General features: G+C 38.1%; 1 protein-coding gene across 4 annotated transcripts in view; it reads right to left on the bottom strand.

Annotated features, from left to right (window-relative positions):
• The window catches only part of LIMS1 (LIM zinc finger domain containing 1), a 168,476-nt gene continuing 153,436 nt past the window's right edge, over positions 1 to 15,040 (bottom strand). For all 4 annotated transcript variants that reach the window (XM_075563359.1, XM_075563360.1, XM_075563358.1 and 1 more), the window contains exons 5-10: positions 14,316 to 14,465; positions 9,565 to 9,715; positions 8,740 to 8,832; positions 7,424 to 7,472; positions 5,070 to 5,145; positions 1 to 2,258 (exon numbers count right to left, since the gene is read on the bottom strand). In XM_075563359.1, coding sequence (XP_075419474.1) covers positions 2,144 to 2,258; positions 5,070 to 5,145; positions 7,424 to 7,472; positions 8,740 to 8,832; positions 9,565 to 9,715; positions 14,316 to 14,465 — 634 coding nt within the window. In that variant the 3' untranslated portion in view covers positions 1 to 2,143. The remainder of the gene's footprint in view (positions 2,259 to 5,069; positions 5,146 to 7,423; positions 7,473 to 8,739; positions 8,833 to 9,564; positions 9,716 to 14,315; positions 14,466 to 15,040) is intronic.

Here is a 15,040-nt window from a genome sequence, read left to right as displayed (position 1 = left end):
TCTTTATCCTGGATGAAAGTATTGTACCTAAAAAACTACTCTAAAGTATTAAGGACCCAAGAAGTCAAACTTCTATGAAATAGTAATTCACATTTTAACAGAAGACTGAGTAGAGACAATCGTGGGACCTCTATCTACAGATGCCTGACTAGGTGAGCTATATAAGTAAAGCAATTGGGTTCCGTCCATGCACTATCAAAGTGATTAAGAATTTAAGCATAGCCGAAGGCTTGCTTTCCGGCTTTGTATTTCTAGTGTAGGGGTGAATTCAGCATCGAAAACCTATCCTATCCTATTTGCCTATATCCACAGTACAATACTTAATAAATATTTCCAATGCTTTCATTGCTGGTCACATATGAGCTGACAAAGGCACAATGAAGAAACTTGATTCTCACGGTTAAATGCAAACACTGCTTTAAACTGAGCATATAAAGTCTTAAAATACATATTATTTTCAATCATTTCTGGTCTTTGGATTCTAAAACAACACTGAAAAAATCTTTTTAAAACAGAAATGGAATCTACTCTGTAAAGTGCATGCACAATTTTTAAAAAAATGCATGCAGACACACATTTTAATGGCAGAGTGGTAGCATCCTGAGATTTCTTCTGGCAGAACAATATTGCAGCCACTTTTTAAAAACCAGAGCAAATTTCCTTTCAGATGTCCGTCTTGGTCATTTCCTTTGAAAATGGTAACAGCAGCAGTAACACTATTTTTTAAGTGTTCGTAAAGCCTGCACTGCCTAACAAGGTCATCCAGGGCAAACAATCCTGAAATTTCATAATACCTTCTAAAATAAAGTAGCATCAATGAACAGCTATTTTTGACCTAACATGAAAACTTTCAGCATTCGTTTCCCAATTAAAGTGTCACTGTAGCACTTGTAAAGGGACTTCAAAAAGTGTATGGCAAAATGGAAATAAAGCAACAACAAAAGTTTAATAAACTTTTTGAGGCTTCTTCACATGTATACTAAATAAAATCCACAATTAAGAGATCTGAAATAGAAAACCTGAAACAGTTGTGTATCGACCTCATGCTCTCCAATAAGATGACAGGTACTCATTTCACTGCATTTCTACAAAGCGAAACTGCTTAAATACAATCAATATTGTGATTATAGTTAAATCTGAGTTTACAGTTTTCAATCAGTGCACTTGTTTTTGGTTGATAGTGTACCAAACAGCTAGAATTCCTGATTAAAATATCTATTTTTCTAAGGCAAGGCAAATCTGATTACGTATAAAGCATAGATGTTCGCATGGGTACAAAGGCAATGACTGATACTTATACATACATTTAAAAGTGATGCATTCTAAACTACATAAAATTGAATCTCATGTCCTATTGTAAGTCTACATTTTAACATTGAACTTAGATGCATATTTGCTGCAATACATTAAAAAATACTTCATTTGTCCAACATTGTAAAGTATACTATATTTTCAAATACTAGGTATAAAATTTTTGCACAAAAATTTAAAAGGCATACTATTAATTAGCTATAACTATTGTTATGTATTTATAAAAAGGAAGTTCACAGGAAGAGCAAAATATAAAATGAAGGGTAATAATTATTGCATGTAACAAAAATGTAACAATATCAAGTAGTTCTGAAAAGGTTTGTTTCCTGTTTTTGTAATTTGCATGTTCATTTTACAGCTATGAATTTGGTAAAAATGCTAAATTTGGGTAGGACTTATTTTTCTTAGTGTGCTATTTTTGTTTTCCATACCTTCTCCCAATAGCAGTTGGGAGTAATTTTCTTTTAACTGAAAATTTTAAATGTTTATATTGTTTTTATCTGAATCATGTAAAAGCTGACTCCTTACTTACATTTTACCAAGTTATATTTAATTTTTTGGATGTTAATTGAAATTTAATTATGATATATTCTGTTAATTATAGTGTGTAGTATAAGTTCCTAAATTGATAATAATTAAGGCAAATTTTGATTGGTTATGTTTAAATATATCTGACCTTTATCTTTTTGAATAAGAAAAAAGAAAAGAAAGAAGAAAATCATTTAAGTCCTCTTCAGTCTGAACTGTATGAGATACAGCTTTAACACAGCTAAGTCGTCACGTTGGTGACTTCTTATCGTTGCACAGAAGGAGCAGAGGAAAACAGAAGTAACTACTTCCTCCCTAAGGCCTCAGCTAGCTTCTTAAGTCTTTTCTTCAGCTCCAGTGGGAATTTCTCATAGCACTTCTTACAGACTGGCTTCATGTCAAACTCCACAAATTTATTCCTAAGGGGAAAGATAGATATTAAAAATTAGTGGCAATGTATTCAATGTAGACATATAAACACACGAAGCAATTTTACTGAACTAAGTAGTAAAATTTAGGTAAGTACAGTAAATCATATTTTAACGACCATTACAATACCTGAAACAATATACTTATTTAAAGGGAAGAGTCATCATTTTGTGATGTAAATAATTCTCTCCATTGGGGACAAAGTGACCTTAGGTAATAACTTAAATTAGGTAGCTTTGAGGTTTCATCTCTGCTAGTATAAGATGATTTGCCTCTATCTCCATCAAATGATTTATATTAAATCGTAAGGAGTTACTTTGGTGGTTTGATATAAAAAGTTGATAGATATGAGAAAGTTTTTTAATCGCTCCTAAAGAACACGATTCTAACCAAATTACCTAACTCTTCTTTGTAAAAACAAAAATACACAGCAATATACATTAACAATTTATTTGTACAACAGTATTGTAGAAAACAACTTTACAGATGGCTTCCAGGTTACCTAAGTTGGATTTGCTATACTTTTAGAATTTTGGCTCTAAAGTTCTGAATTTAGTTTACACAGCTTCATAAACTGTTAATTTTCTGTGAAATTGTGTTTAGTAAACATTTGTTGAAAAAGACTAATGGGATAGCCTCATCTTGGACAAAAATGGTATGAAGTCTACTTATGTAAGTTTAGACTATTTTAAAGTATATTAAATTTGAAGACTGTAAACCTCAAAATAATCTTAATAGAACAACGCTAAAAACAAAGTTAATTCTTAAGGGCATACTTATATGAAAATACTTTTAAGGAAATGGAAATTCTTTCCAGGAGAGACCTAAAAAAGATGAGGTTGTCTTGCTCCTGTCAAGACCGACAGTCTCAGGAACTCTGTGCAATGGTTCTACTCTGTGCTGCAGGGCTGCATTGAATGAAACTGACCGGAAGGCAGTGGGCTTGGTTGGGGAAGAATACTGGTAGTAATTTCAAGTGCTTCATGGAGGTGTGTGGTTTAATAACACTACTGAGTAAAAGAGTTCTCACGAAAGCTACCAAAACTGTCATTTTAAAAAAAATCACCGCTGCTTTCTGAGAATCTGTTCAGTTTTAATTTTATATTTAAATTTTAGCTCTTACTAATAGGAAACACAGAAACAGTTAACAACTAAAAAAAAAAAGGTAAGCAGAACACAATGGTAACCATGAGGGGGAAAAAAAAAATCACACTAGTAATTCAACAAAATCTCCAAGATTGAAATACTTCCTTTACAAAGTGAGACGTGAAGAACTGGATTGTGACCAGCCACCATTACTGATCACTTTGATCAAAGTTTCCTTAGAAGAGTCCTCATAAAAAAGTGAGAAACAGGACGGAATTTAAAATGCTCCTGCATTCCAGATTTTCTGGAACCATGAAGGCTGAATGAATCCCTCAAATTAGTGCCCTGGGATGATCTTTACACTGGGAAATCAAAATATCTCCTGACGTCTTTCACAAACCAAACTTACCTAGTAAAACCTTGTCTGCCACAAGTATGATGCCCTTTTTTTGGGGAGTACTATGCCCTTTTAAAGAACTCCATCAGCTCATACTGACAGCCGCAACTTGAAAGACTGGGCACGACCCGCAGGGGTCAGTGGTTCCGTGTCACTGGGTGAGCAACCACTCTGAGAAGGAGAACGAGGACGGTTGCGAACCTCGAAGAGTGAAACCAAAGTCACTGAATTCTACACACAGGAACTCTTAGACTGGCTTCTATTTTGCTGTGTATATTCTCAATAACACATTAAATTAAAAGAGAGTTTGAAGATATCAGAGAATGAATTCTTGAACTGTAGTACCACACAAGCATTTTACAAAATCACACACATCAACGAGTGTAGATATCACACTAAAGAGGATGTATTTATTATTAAAGAGGATTTAATACGATACTTGGTATTTATCAATGAAATGATTTTATACAAAGAAGAGCATGTTTAAAGCTCCAGTTATCAAATGGAAATACTAAAATCAACACGTAATGTATGTCTCCCACTAGTGTAAGCTCCCACTTAAGGAACGTTATCATTATCTTGTTCAATTTTTACTGGGACTGCAATTTTCTTCTTCTTTTCATTTATAACTTTAAACAATTTTCCACCATTTGCTAAGAGATCAGAGTGCCTTCCTCTGATTTAAAAAAAATTAACAAAAGGATGTCTATACTGTGTTGTGACTGAAAAGAACAAAAGGGAGATTCGATAGCTTAAGGAAAATACTTGATGCAGAATCTGATTGAAGAGTGGAACTTATTCACTTATGCAGTTTTCATCATTATGCGAAAAGACCACCTCTGTAGATGAGAAGGACTTGTATTTCAATCTCTGGCAGCTACAAATACATGCAAAAAAACTCAGAAACAAACAGGAGACAGAAAGAGAACACAAACATTCGAAGGACTAACCAAAGAAGAAAGTAGTGAAAATGATGATAGAAGGGATAGAAAAGTTTACAAACAGACTGGCTTTTTCTTTTTCTGCTTGTCTTTATCCTTTGCTTCTCTCTCCCGCTTGGCAAGCCGCCTCTTAAATTCTTCTGGCATTTTCTCATAACAGTGTTTGCAGACTGGTTTTAGATCAATTTCAACAAACTTATCCCTTTGAGTAGGATAGAGAAATAGAGGAAAGAAGAGGGAGTGATTAAAGGAGTTACCTTTACTTTCAGAAGGTCTGAACAGAAAGGTGAAATAAGGAATCCTATGCGGATTAACAACAAAGCAAACCCCTAGTTTCCAGGCCTAGGAGTCATGCGAAACCAAACGGCAGAACTTACTTGAGTGTTAACTTAGTGTTGCACGTAGAACAGGCAAAACAATTCACGCACCAGGCTTTATTCAGCGCAGAGACCACTGGGGAGAGAAGGAAGGATCTGATCAGACGGAACGCCCTGGTGCGAGAAGCGCTGGGAGCCTTAAAGTGCGCAACCCTACCGCAATGCGAAAGCCGCTTCCACGACACCGGGAAGACATTTTCACACGGTTTTCTAGAAAACAGATCACAGAACTGAAAAGCTCTGTGCTATCAATTAAGTGATATTTACTGATTCCATCAATTTTACGAATGATGTTCTTTTTTAGTAATTAAAAAAAGGCATAGATACAGGACACTTAATGTCTGTCTCCCGAGTGTAAGCACCTACTTAAGGAAAGTTATCATTAGCTTCTCCTTTCAATTTTGTTATTTGTTTATTATTATCTTTTTCAACCTTTACTCAGAGTTCAATTTTCCTTTTCTTTTGGAGGGAGGACTATAAATGGTATATGCCATGTCTTTTCATCAAAGGGTGTGTCTTCTCAATGCTCTGGGGGAGGCGAGTGTACGTTTAGCATGTATTATGTTACGTGGATTAGCTTTCCTGGCACAGTGCTTGCCTACCACAGCACTTTCCGCAATGTTTCTATTGCCACTTGGCCAACAAAGAGACATGAACAAAATGCTAAAAACCCAGACATGAACTTATTTGCTTCTCAGGGTCTTTCTCCCACAGCTGACCATAAGAAATTACCTTCCTGGGAGGAGGAGCATTAGAACTGATCGTGATGATGTATAGACAACTCTTACAAAACGTTTTAACTATGGAAATGTATGATACGTGAATATCCTATCAAGAAAAGTACTTAAAAACAAAAAGAAAGTAAACTTGACCTATAGTTACCATGGCTGATGGAGGAAGAGGTTTTGCTTAGGGGCCATTGAGTTTATTTTAATGGTGAAGGAACTATTTGGAAAGGGTTCTCAATAATGGTTGTACACACACACACACACACACACACACACATACACACACACACCATGGTTGTACACCATGAAGGGTAAATCAATGACACTGAAATACGCATGCAGAAGCTATTGAATTGGAGAATGCTTTGTTGTGTATATTTTTCCCCAAATTGAAAATTAAAAACCTACATGAATAACAATGAGTACCAAGAAGAAGAAAATGGTCTAAAATTGTACAACCATTCTTAATATTATTGAACTATTGAATTGTACGGTATGTGGATGAAGTGCCAATAAAACTGTCGCATGTGGGGGCTGTTTTCTTTTTAGCGGCACGGAAAACCACTGCCTTCCTGGACTGGTTCCTCTGCAACTGCATAGAGGGAATGCTTCAGCAAAGTATTTCCTGAGTTCGGTGCTATCTGCTGAGAACTATAAAGCTTGCTGAAAACAGGAATGCTTAAAATGGTGCCAGGAAGTTTCCAGGAGATTTGTGTTTGTGAACTATTTGCGAACACAGCTGCTTCCTCTCTGTTCTAGCAAATCAGCCCTGCCTAATTATCACAGGACATGGACGATAAGCACTAGAAATGTCTACATAGTTGCCAGGTTTTAGTACCTACACGGCTAAAGTTACTCTTCCTAACTTTCACAGCAGCTCAAACGGTTCCTAATAAGCACTGCCCTATTTTAAATTCCAAGATATATATGTAATTCCAGGAACTCGCAATAGAAACCGGTCTCAGGATCTGCCAGGACACAGCCTGTGGGAACAGTTAAGTCACTTCCTAGCATAAGAACCCTGGGGTCGTGGGTGGCAGGAGACTCCATACAGCAAACCGTCTGGGGCTTTGGTGGTAGTAATCCCAACTGGGATTCTCAGGAGCCTTGGTGCCACAGGGGATATGCACTTGGCTGCTAACCACCCAATGGAGCTCAGCGCCACAGCCTGGTTCCTGTCATACCCCATGCCTGGGAGCCCTTGGTAATTATGTGAAAGAAATGCGGCATCATACGTGGTCCTGCCTTCTGGGTCATAGTCTTAGATGAAACTTGAAAACAAAACAAATGAAAAGGAAATGCTCAACTAGAGCTGAACGTAGTACCTACCAGAAATCAGGAACAAATTCAACTCTTAAGATATGATCATCTCACTACTTTATATTAGTTGGAAAATATGCCAAAGAAAAAGAAGTAACTCATTTTCAGTTACCTTTTCTTTTTCTTTGGCATATTTAATCTTAAGACTGAAATATGGGATGTATCTTATGTGAATTATAACCAGTGGAAAATTTAAAGATAATAAGATAAAAAAATAAAAAACATCAATCATCGACTTTCCCCAGTTTCCCATTACCAGATTGTTTGGAATTGAAATGATGTCCTATAGAACCCAGAGATACTTACCATCGCCTTCAATGACACGGTTACAGTGGAAGCAGACATCACCAAAGAGCTGAAATGAAAACATGTGAACTGTAGAACATCAAACATTTCATATAATTTCAGTTCTTTTGCTCACTTGAAAACATACAGCTGGCTATTCAAACCAGAATTTATCATGACTAATGGTAAAATAGTAAAATTAGTCAAGCTCATTGAAAAGTTTTTCATTCTCACAGTGAAATACTTTATCTTTCATCAATTTTTTTTCTTTCATCAATTTAAAATCAAATCTATCTTGAGAATATTTGGGGAGCTAAAATAGTGTTGGTGAACTATAAGCTGTTGAAAAACATAAGTACTTGAGAGTTCACGATGTTAAAAAATTAACAATAAGGTACACACATAGAGAATGCCAAAGGTCAACTAAGAGCAGAGGTAATTCAAGAACCACAAAAATACTCCGCAAATAGATCCAGCAAGATTTATTAGTAGCTAAATCAGGGGGAGGGGTTGATAAGGAACAGGATGATTGGCTGAGTCTTAAAATGACTGCCCACATATTGCTTATTAGTTGCAAGGGACAGAAGGAAATAGTCATGATACAGGGGTAATCAGATAACATCTTGCCTGCGATGAAGGACAGACAGGCAAGTGTGTGTCTCCAGATATGGCAAGCTGAGAACACACCATCACCTACACAACACTGCAGCATGGAAAACGCATAGTCTCAATCTAATCAGGGCAACCCCCCAAATGAGAACATTTATGAAAAATAAGGAATCGATATTCTTTAAAACATATCAAAGGCTCTGGAAAGGGGCATAAGTATAAATTGATTCAGTAACAGCGCAGGAAAAATAAAAAATGCTCTAAGGACAGTACTAGGACAGGTGACAAAATCAGAGTACCAAGAGACTACAGAACTGTGTCAGCACTGACGACAACTGCACTAGGTTATAAAAGCACACAGACACCCACATTCTTAGGAGAGGCACACTGAAGTACCTAGGGGTGCAAGGCCATGGTGCATGCATTACACTGGAGAAGTGACTAACTGGGAGGACAAACCAGCAAGTATGAAACATATGCACGTATGCCTTTTACAGAGAGCAAGTAGATGCATACAAAGGAGGCAGATCTACTAGCTAAGTAAAATTAGAATTAAAGAATTTTATTTTGCAACTTTTCTTTGAGTGAGAAATTATTCCAAAATAAAAACTTAGAAACAAATTCTGAAAGACCGAGGCACATTTCCTAAGAGATTTTCTTTTAAGTTAAAATATTTGGAAACTCAAACCCACAAAGCTCATCTAGGATCCGAAGGGTGCAATCAGTACCTGGTTATAGTGAGTTTCACAATACGCCAGCCCCTTCCTCTCATAATGACGATGTCCAAGAAATGGCTTTTCACACTTGGCACAGACAAAATGCTGGAAGGAAATTGCGAGAGGTCAATTCTGAACTGCCACATTTTATTTATCCAATGAAGTAAAAACTCTAAAATTGAAATATTCTTAAAAGGATACATCAAAGTAGAGGCAGTCATTTCATTTGGCCCAGGTGACCCCTCTAATACTTTGGCAAACAGTCTTGATTCAGGCGTCTCAGAATCTCTGATTAGCTGCTTTGAAGCAAAACGTATTCAAACAAACAGAATAGGATGGAAGGACTGTAACAGGAAATGGACCATAATGCTCTCTACCTTAACTGCGACTAAGCAATATAAGTACACATCAGGCACCATTCTTAAGAGATCATAAAACCTAGATAAAGTCTATTTAATTTTTTTACAAAACTGATTCCTTTAAAATGTTGACATTTAACCTTTAGAATATCCTAATCTTATTAACACACCTGAACCATGAAAGGAGATGGAAAGATTCTATTATCTTTTCATTCTAGTTTTCCATGATCTTTCTGAAGCTTGCTTGTATATCCCGGGTGGGTGAAACTGTTGAAGAAACCAAGTTGTACCCTAAAAGCTGACAGTTCAAACTTACCACTGGTACCCTAGAAGGCAGGCCTAGCAATGCACTTCCAGAAAAGTTAGTCTTGAAAACCTTGTGGGGCTCCCCTTACTTGTCATATGGGAACGTCATACACTGGAATTGACTTGATGGCAGTTATTGACGACAACAACCCCAACCCCATTGACAACTCACCTCCACATGCCACTGCTTGCCCATGGCATTCACTACTCGCCCTTCGATGGGCCGCCGACAAGCGCCACAGATGGGCACCCCCATCTTGTCGTGGCATGGCAAGCAGTACAGCTCCCCTTTCAGCTCCCGGGCATCAGCAGTCAGTTCCTTCCTGCCCACGAGAAATAAATGCAGCGACGTTAAAACTAATTACAGAGAGTCAAACAGCCAACCAATGTAGTTGCTACACAGTTTAGAACACTGGAAGAGAAATGACGAGAACACCTGTTATCTTCCACCCTACCTCATTTGAGGAAGTCAGAGTGACCTGAGTAAACAGTATACTAGTAACATTCCACAATAAGCCAGATGTATATAATCACAATGGTTCTATTCATGACTTTCTTATAATATTATCACAGCACATTCCCATCCAGTGATTAGCAACTTAAGGCTAGCAGAGAGCAGTTACAGTGCTGAGGGCAGATTCAGGGACACTGTTCTTGCAAACTAAGCAGTTCGGAAACCAGGTTCCTTTGGTGTTGGGCTCTCTCAAGTTGGCTCTGACCCCTCCTGACGAGTGTACAACACAACAAAACCCTGCCAGGTCCTGAAGCATCCTCCCTCTGGCTGAGGCCGTTGCTGCAGCCCTGTGTCCTTCCATCTCATCGAGGGACTTCATATTTGCTGACCCCCTAGGACTTCTGCAGGGACGGCCCCTCCATAAAAATGGCCACAGTACACGAGACAAAGTCTTGCCGTTCTTGTCTCTAAGGAACATTCTACACGTACATCTTCCAGACAGGTCTGTTCATTCTTCTAGCAGTCAATGGTATATTTAATACTCGTTACTAACATGCCAACTCCAAGGCATCGATTCTTCTGTGGTCTTCCTTCAGCCTTCACATGCGTCAGAGGTGTCTGGAAAGACCCAGGTTTGAGCCAGGCACATAGTGAGTGGTAGTTACACAATTCCATGTCAACTTGAAGAGCTATAAAGCCGTGGGGGTAGAATTTAGTCTGTCAATCAGGTCACACCCTGATGGTGACTCCTTGTCACCATCTCATAAGTCGGGCCCTGGAAACTACCCCCTCTGTCTTCCTTCACCTTCCTGCTGGCTGACCCTCCTTGCTGCCAGACCCCTGGAGATGTGTCCACCGCCACTGGATTCACAAGACTTTGCATCTACCAGCCTGTGATATTCCTGCATTCTGCATCATTGCATATGGCTGCATGAGTCTGACGAGGGACCTATGGGCTAGTATCGAACTTATTGACATGAGTTGGACTGGGATGTTTTCTCGATATATAACTACTACTTGATATACAGCTCTTTTTTACCCTTACATGAGTGTCACTGGATTTGTTTCCCTAGTCAAGCCAGCCGAACACATGCATCTCAGTTCTAAGTGGCATCTTTGCCTTTTAACAATTAAAAGAAGTCTTTTACAGCAAATTTGACTGGAGCCATAAAAAACCTCATTGCAAAAACTAAACAAAATAACCTCATTGCCAGGGTGTCACTGTTGATGCACAGTGACCTTATAGGACAGGGTAGACCACCCTTGTTTCAAGGAACAGAAAGCCCCATCTTCCTCCTAGGGAGCACCTAGTCGTTTCAAACTGTGGACCTTTCGGATGGCAGCCCAATGCATAACCAGGTTCCTAATTCCCTTTGGATTCTTGACTGCTGCTTCCATGGTCACTGATTGTGGATCTAAGTAAAATGAAATCCCTGCCATTTCCATCTTTTCTCCATTTATCATCACGTAGCTTAGTGGTCTAACTGTGCTCATCCTAATTTTCTTTAAGTAGTCTTTGCCTTCATCAGTAAGTCCTTTTTGCTTTCTGCAAGCAAAACTGTGCCATCTGCATACCACAGCTTATTCCAGTGCCTTCCTCCGATTCTTATTCTACACTCTTCTTCATATACTCCAGTTCTTGAGTTATGTGTTTAGCATTAAGATTAAATGAAATGAAGGATTCAATTGGAAAGCAGACCTTTTCTGATCTTAACCATGTGGTATTCTTTTGGGTTTTTTTTTGTTTTAAATTATTGTTTTGGTGTGAATTAGGTGGGAGATTAAGGGTTTTCCCTTTTGTTTGAACAACTGCTTTTTGGTCTAAGGCTAAGAAGTTTCTGCAAGAACGTTAACTGTTCTGGAATTGTATTCTTCCCAAGATTATCAATAACTTACTAGAATCAACATAGTCCAATGTCTCTACGTGGTCAACAAAATACAAGTAAGCATCTTTCTGGTGCTGTCTGCTTTTAGACAAAACACACCTGAAGTCTGCAATGATATCCCCCATCTCATGCATTCTGAACTGGAGTTGGATTTCTGGCAACTCCCTGTCCATGTATTACTTCAACCATTGTAAAATTATCTTCAGCACTGTTTTCTTTGGAATGGGCACAATTCTGGACTTCTTCCAATCAGTTGATCAGGGAATTGCCTTTCCAATGCCTTGGCATAGACAAGTGAGCACTTCCAGTGTTGCATTTAATGGTTGAAATACGTGAGCTGGTATTCTGAAAACTCCTATAGTGCTATTTCTCTCCGATGTCTTCAGGGTAGCGCAGACGTGGTTCTTGGCCAATCTCTGATTGGTTCTTTAGCATATGGTACCTCCTAAAAAGGCTGAATGGCCATCAGTTCTTTTTGTCAATGACTCTTGTGTATTCTTTTTACTATCTCTGATGCTTCCTCCTGTCATTTAATATTTTGCCCATGGAATCATTCAACATTGCAATTTGAAGCTTTAATTTATTATTCAGTTTCTCGATAAATGCTGAGTGTATCCTTTCTCTTAGTTCGGTTTTCTAACTCCAGGTCTCTCTGCACATTTTCTTATCATACTCTTGGAGCTTGTCTGAGTTCAGTTCTCTGATGTCATCTTTTCGTCCATTAACTTTAGTTACTTTACATTCAAAAGCAAGTCTTAAGGGTGTCTTCTGAGATCTATTTTGTTATTTTGTTTTTTCCTGTCTTCTGATTGGCCATATGATTTCTTTATCATGATGTTCCTTCAGTCACAATTATTAAATTGTCACAGTCATTAGGAACGGTTAAGCCAAAGGAAATAAAAAAAATGAAACAGCTGGAAGTTTTCTTCTACAAAAGATTAAAATAAAAAAAACTGTAACAAAGAACAAAAACAAATAAATTATTTTAAAAGCCCACACCCCCACTCAAAAAAAAAGCCTTCAGTGCCATCAGGTCAATTCTGACTCAGCGATCCTCTAGGACTGACTGCCCTTGTGGGTTTCCAAACAATAACTCTTTACAGGATTAGAAAGCCTATCTTCTCCTGTGGAGCTGCTGGTGGTTTTGAACTGCTGATGTTGCAGTTAGCGTCCCAATGTATAACCTATTACACCACCAGGGTTCCTCTGTAAATGATTAAATTAGCTATTACTTTCAGTTTCCTGCACCATTAACATTTAGACAGAGATAGTCCCTGTGACCAAGTAGACTCAAACTCACTGCCACTCAGTTGATTTTATAGGAGAGGGTGGAATTGCCCCTGAAAGAAGTAGAAAACCCTGACTTTTTTCCAAGGAGCAGCTGGTGTTTTCGAACTGCTGGTGTTTTCGAACTGCTGACCTTGTGCTTAGCAGCCCAATATGCAACCAGTACGTGACCAGGGCTCCTTAATTAGCCAAACAGACCTGCCTAAATTGCATTTGTTTTAATTCATTCTCTAAGGCAAACGCAAATGAAAAATTGAAAGAGAAAAATCCTACAGACGGCAGGGAGATAAGAAAACAATGGTAGGTAAGGAAAAAGGGCAATTCAATTAAAAGAGGTGGCTCTGTTTATAACACAAAACTATTTTCTTAAATTTTCAGCCTAGTGGGTTAAAAAAAAAAAAGGAGCTGATACCAAGGGCTCAAGTGCAAAGAAGTTGTTTTGGAAATGTTGATGGCAACATGTGGACAAGTGTGTTTAATACACTGAATGATGGATTGCTATAAGATTTGTTAGAGCGCCCCAATAAAATGATTAATTAAAAATTTTTCAGTCTACTTTCTCTCCTACTTCCTTAATATAATTTAGCAATAAACCATATTAAATGTACATAATCTTTTTCCATTAAAATGTTCTATTAGATGACAAAATCAAAAGTCATACCTCTAGCTTTATCAGGGGTACATAAAGACAAAACCAACCAACCAGCCAACCTCTGTACGATGTAAACAATGTAAAACTACATAAATAAAATTTTAAGATACTTTAAAACAAAACCTTAACACCTTAGTTATGATAACTATAATAATCATGTGCGCGCATGTGTATATATATACACACATTTTCATAGTTATTTCTCAGTTATTATATATGTGTGTGCACATAAATATATAAGAATCACTTTTAAAAGATTTTAAATCCTATATTGGAACAACAGTGTGATAAAAGATAACTGAGGAAATTTTAAGGTGGACTTGACAGATATTTGATGATGTCACAGAGTCAAGACTAAATTCTGAAGACAGGCTAATAATATGGTAGTCCTGGAGGAGCATGCTCCTTTTCTCTGGAGATGCACACCCAGGGATAGTCATGGTGTCTGCTATTGTTTTCAAACTGTTCATGGGGAAAAAAAACACTTAAAGGTGTTGTGTTTATGAACATGCACACACCGAGGAGAGAAAAAACAGTGCAGACACACAACTGTGGCAAAACACGACACAAAAGAGATTAGCTTGCTGTGCTAGAGTACCGTGCTGGCTGTCTGTGCAATACAGAAATATACGCAAGCATCCTACCCGCAATTGGCACAGTTGAAATGATCGGGGTGGTACGGGTCGTTCTTAAATATCAGCGGCTGTTCATCAATGATGGCATGGCATTTCTGGCAGATGTACTTCCCAAGGCCTCTGGCTTTCTCACGATTATGGCAGGGACGACACAGATGTCTAAACAGAGCAAAAACCGGCTTAGAAACGTACGTACGTCTAAAATCTACGGCTTTTTCTTCCTTGTAACTAAAAAGAAGCATCTTTCCATATTGCCAGCAAGGAAAGAACTCGTGTTATACAAAGTGCCTGCTAAGCTTATGAAGAGCAAAGTCAAGCGACTGCTTTCCACAATGAACACTATGCAACTGTCCATCTGATTTAGACCTTAAAAAGTTAGAAATATTTGCAAAAATAAAGTTACATGCCCTTCTTCCGGTTCGGACAATCTGATTTTTAAGCAATTCCATCTTTATTTCTATGACGGATTTGGCAGCTAAGGAATGCATAGTAATAATGCTCTGGCACACAAAATCCTAGGCCCTTTCCTAGTGAGTATTATCCAAACAAACAAAATCCCACTGCCAGCAAGCAGATTCCGACTCCTTGACCCGGAGAGCACTCCCAGGAAGGGCTTTGCATATCTTTCTGGGACCAGCAGAGCAGTGTGGGTTTGGACAAACGACCTTGTATTTAGGAGGCCAAGCCTTGTCAGAGAGCATCAGCAAGGACAGGTAAATACTAGATAGATAAGC

The sequence above is a fragment of the Tenrec ecaudatus genome, chromosome 11 (genome assembly GCF_050624435.1).
Source record: "Tenrec ecaudatus isolate mTenEca1 chromosome 11, mTenEca1.hap1, whole genome shotgun sequence".
NCBI classification, from domain to species: Eukaryota; Metazoa; Chordata; class Mammalia; order Afrosoricida; family Tenrecidae; genus Tenrec; species Tenrec ecaudatus.
Note: the sequence above shows the minus strand (reverse complement) of the source record. Positions and strands in the feature narration are given on the sequence as shown.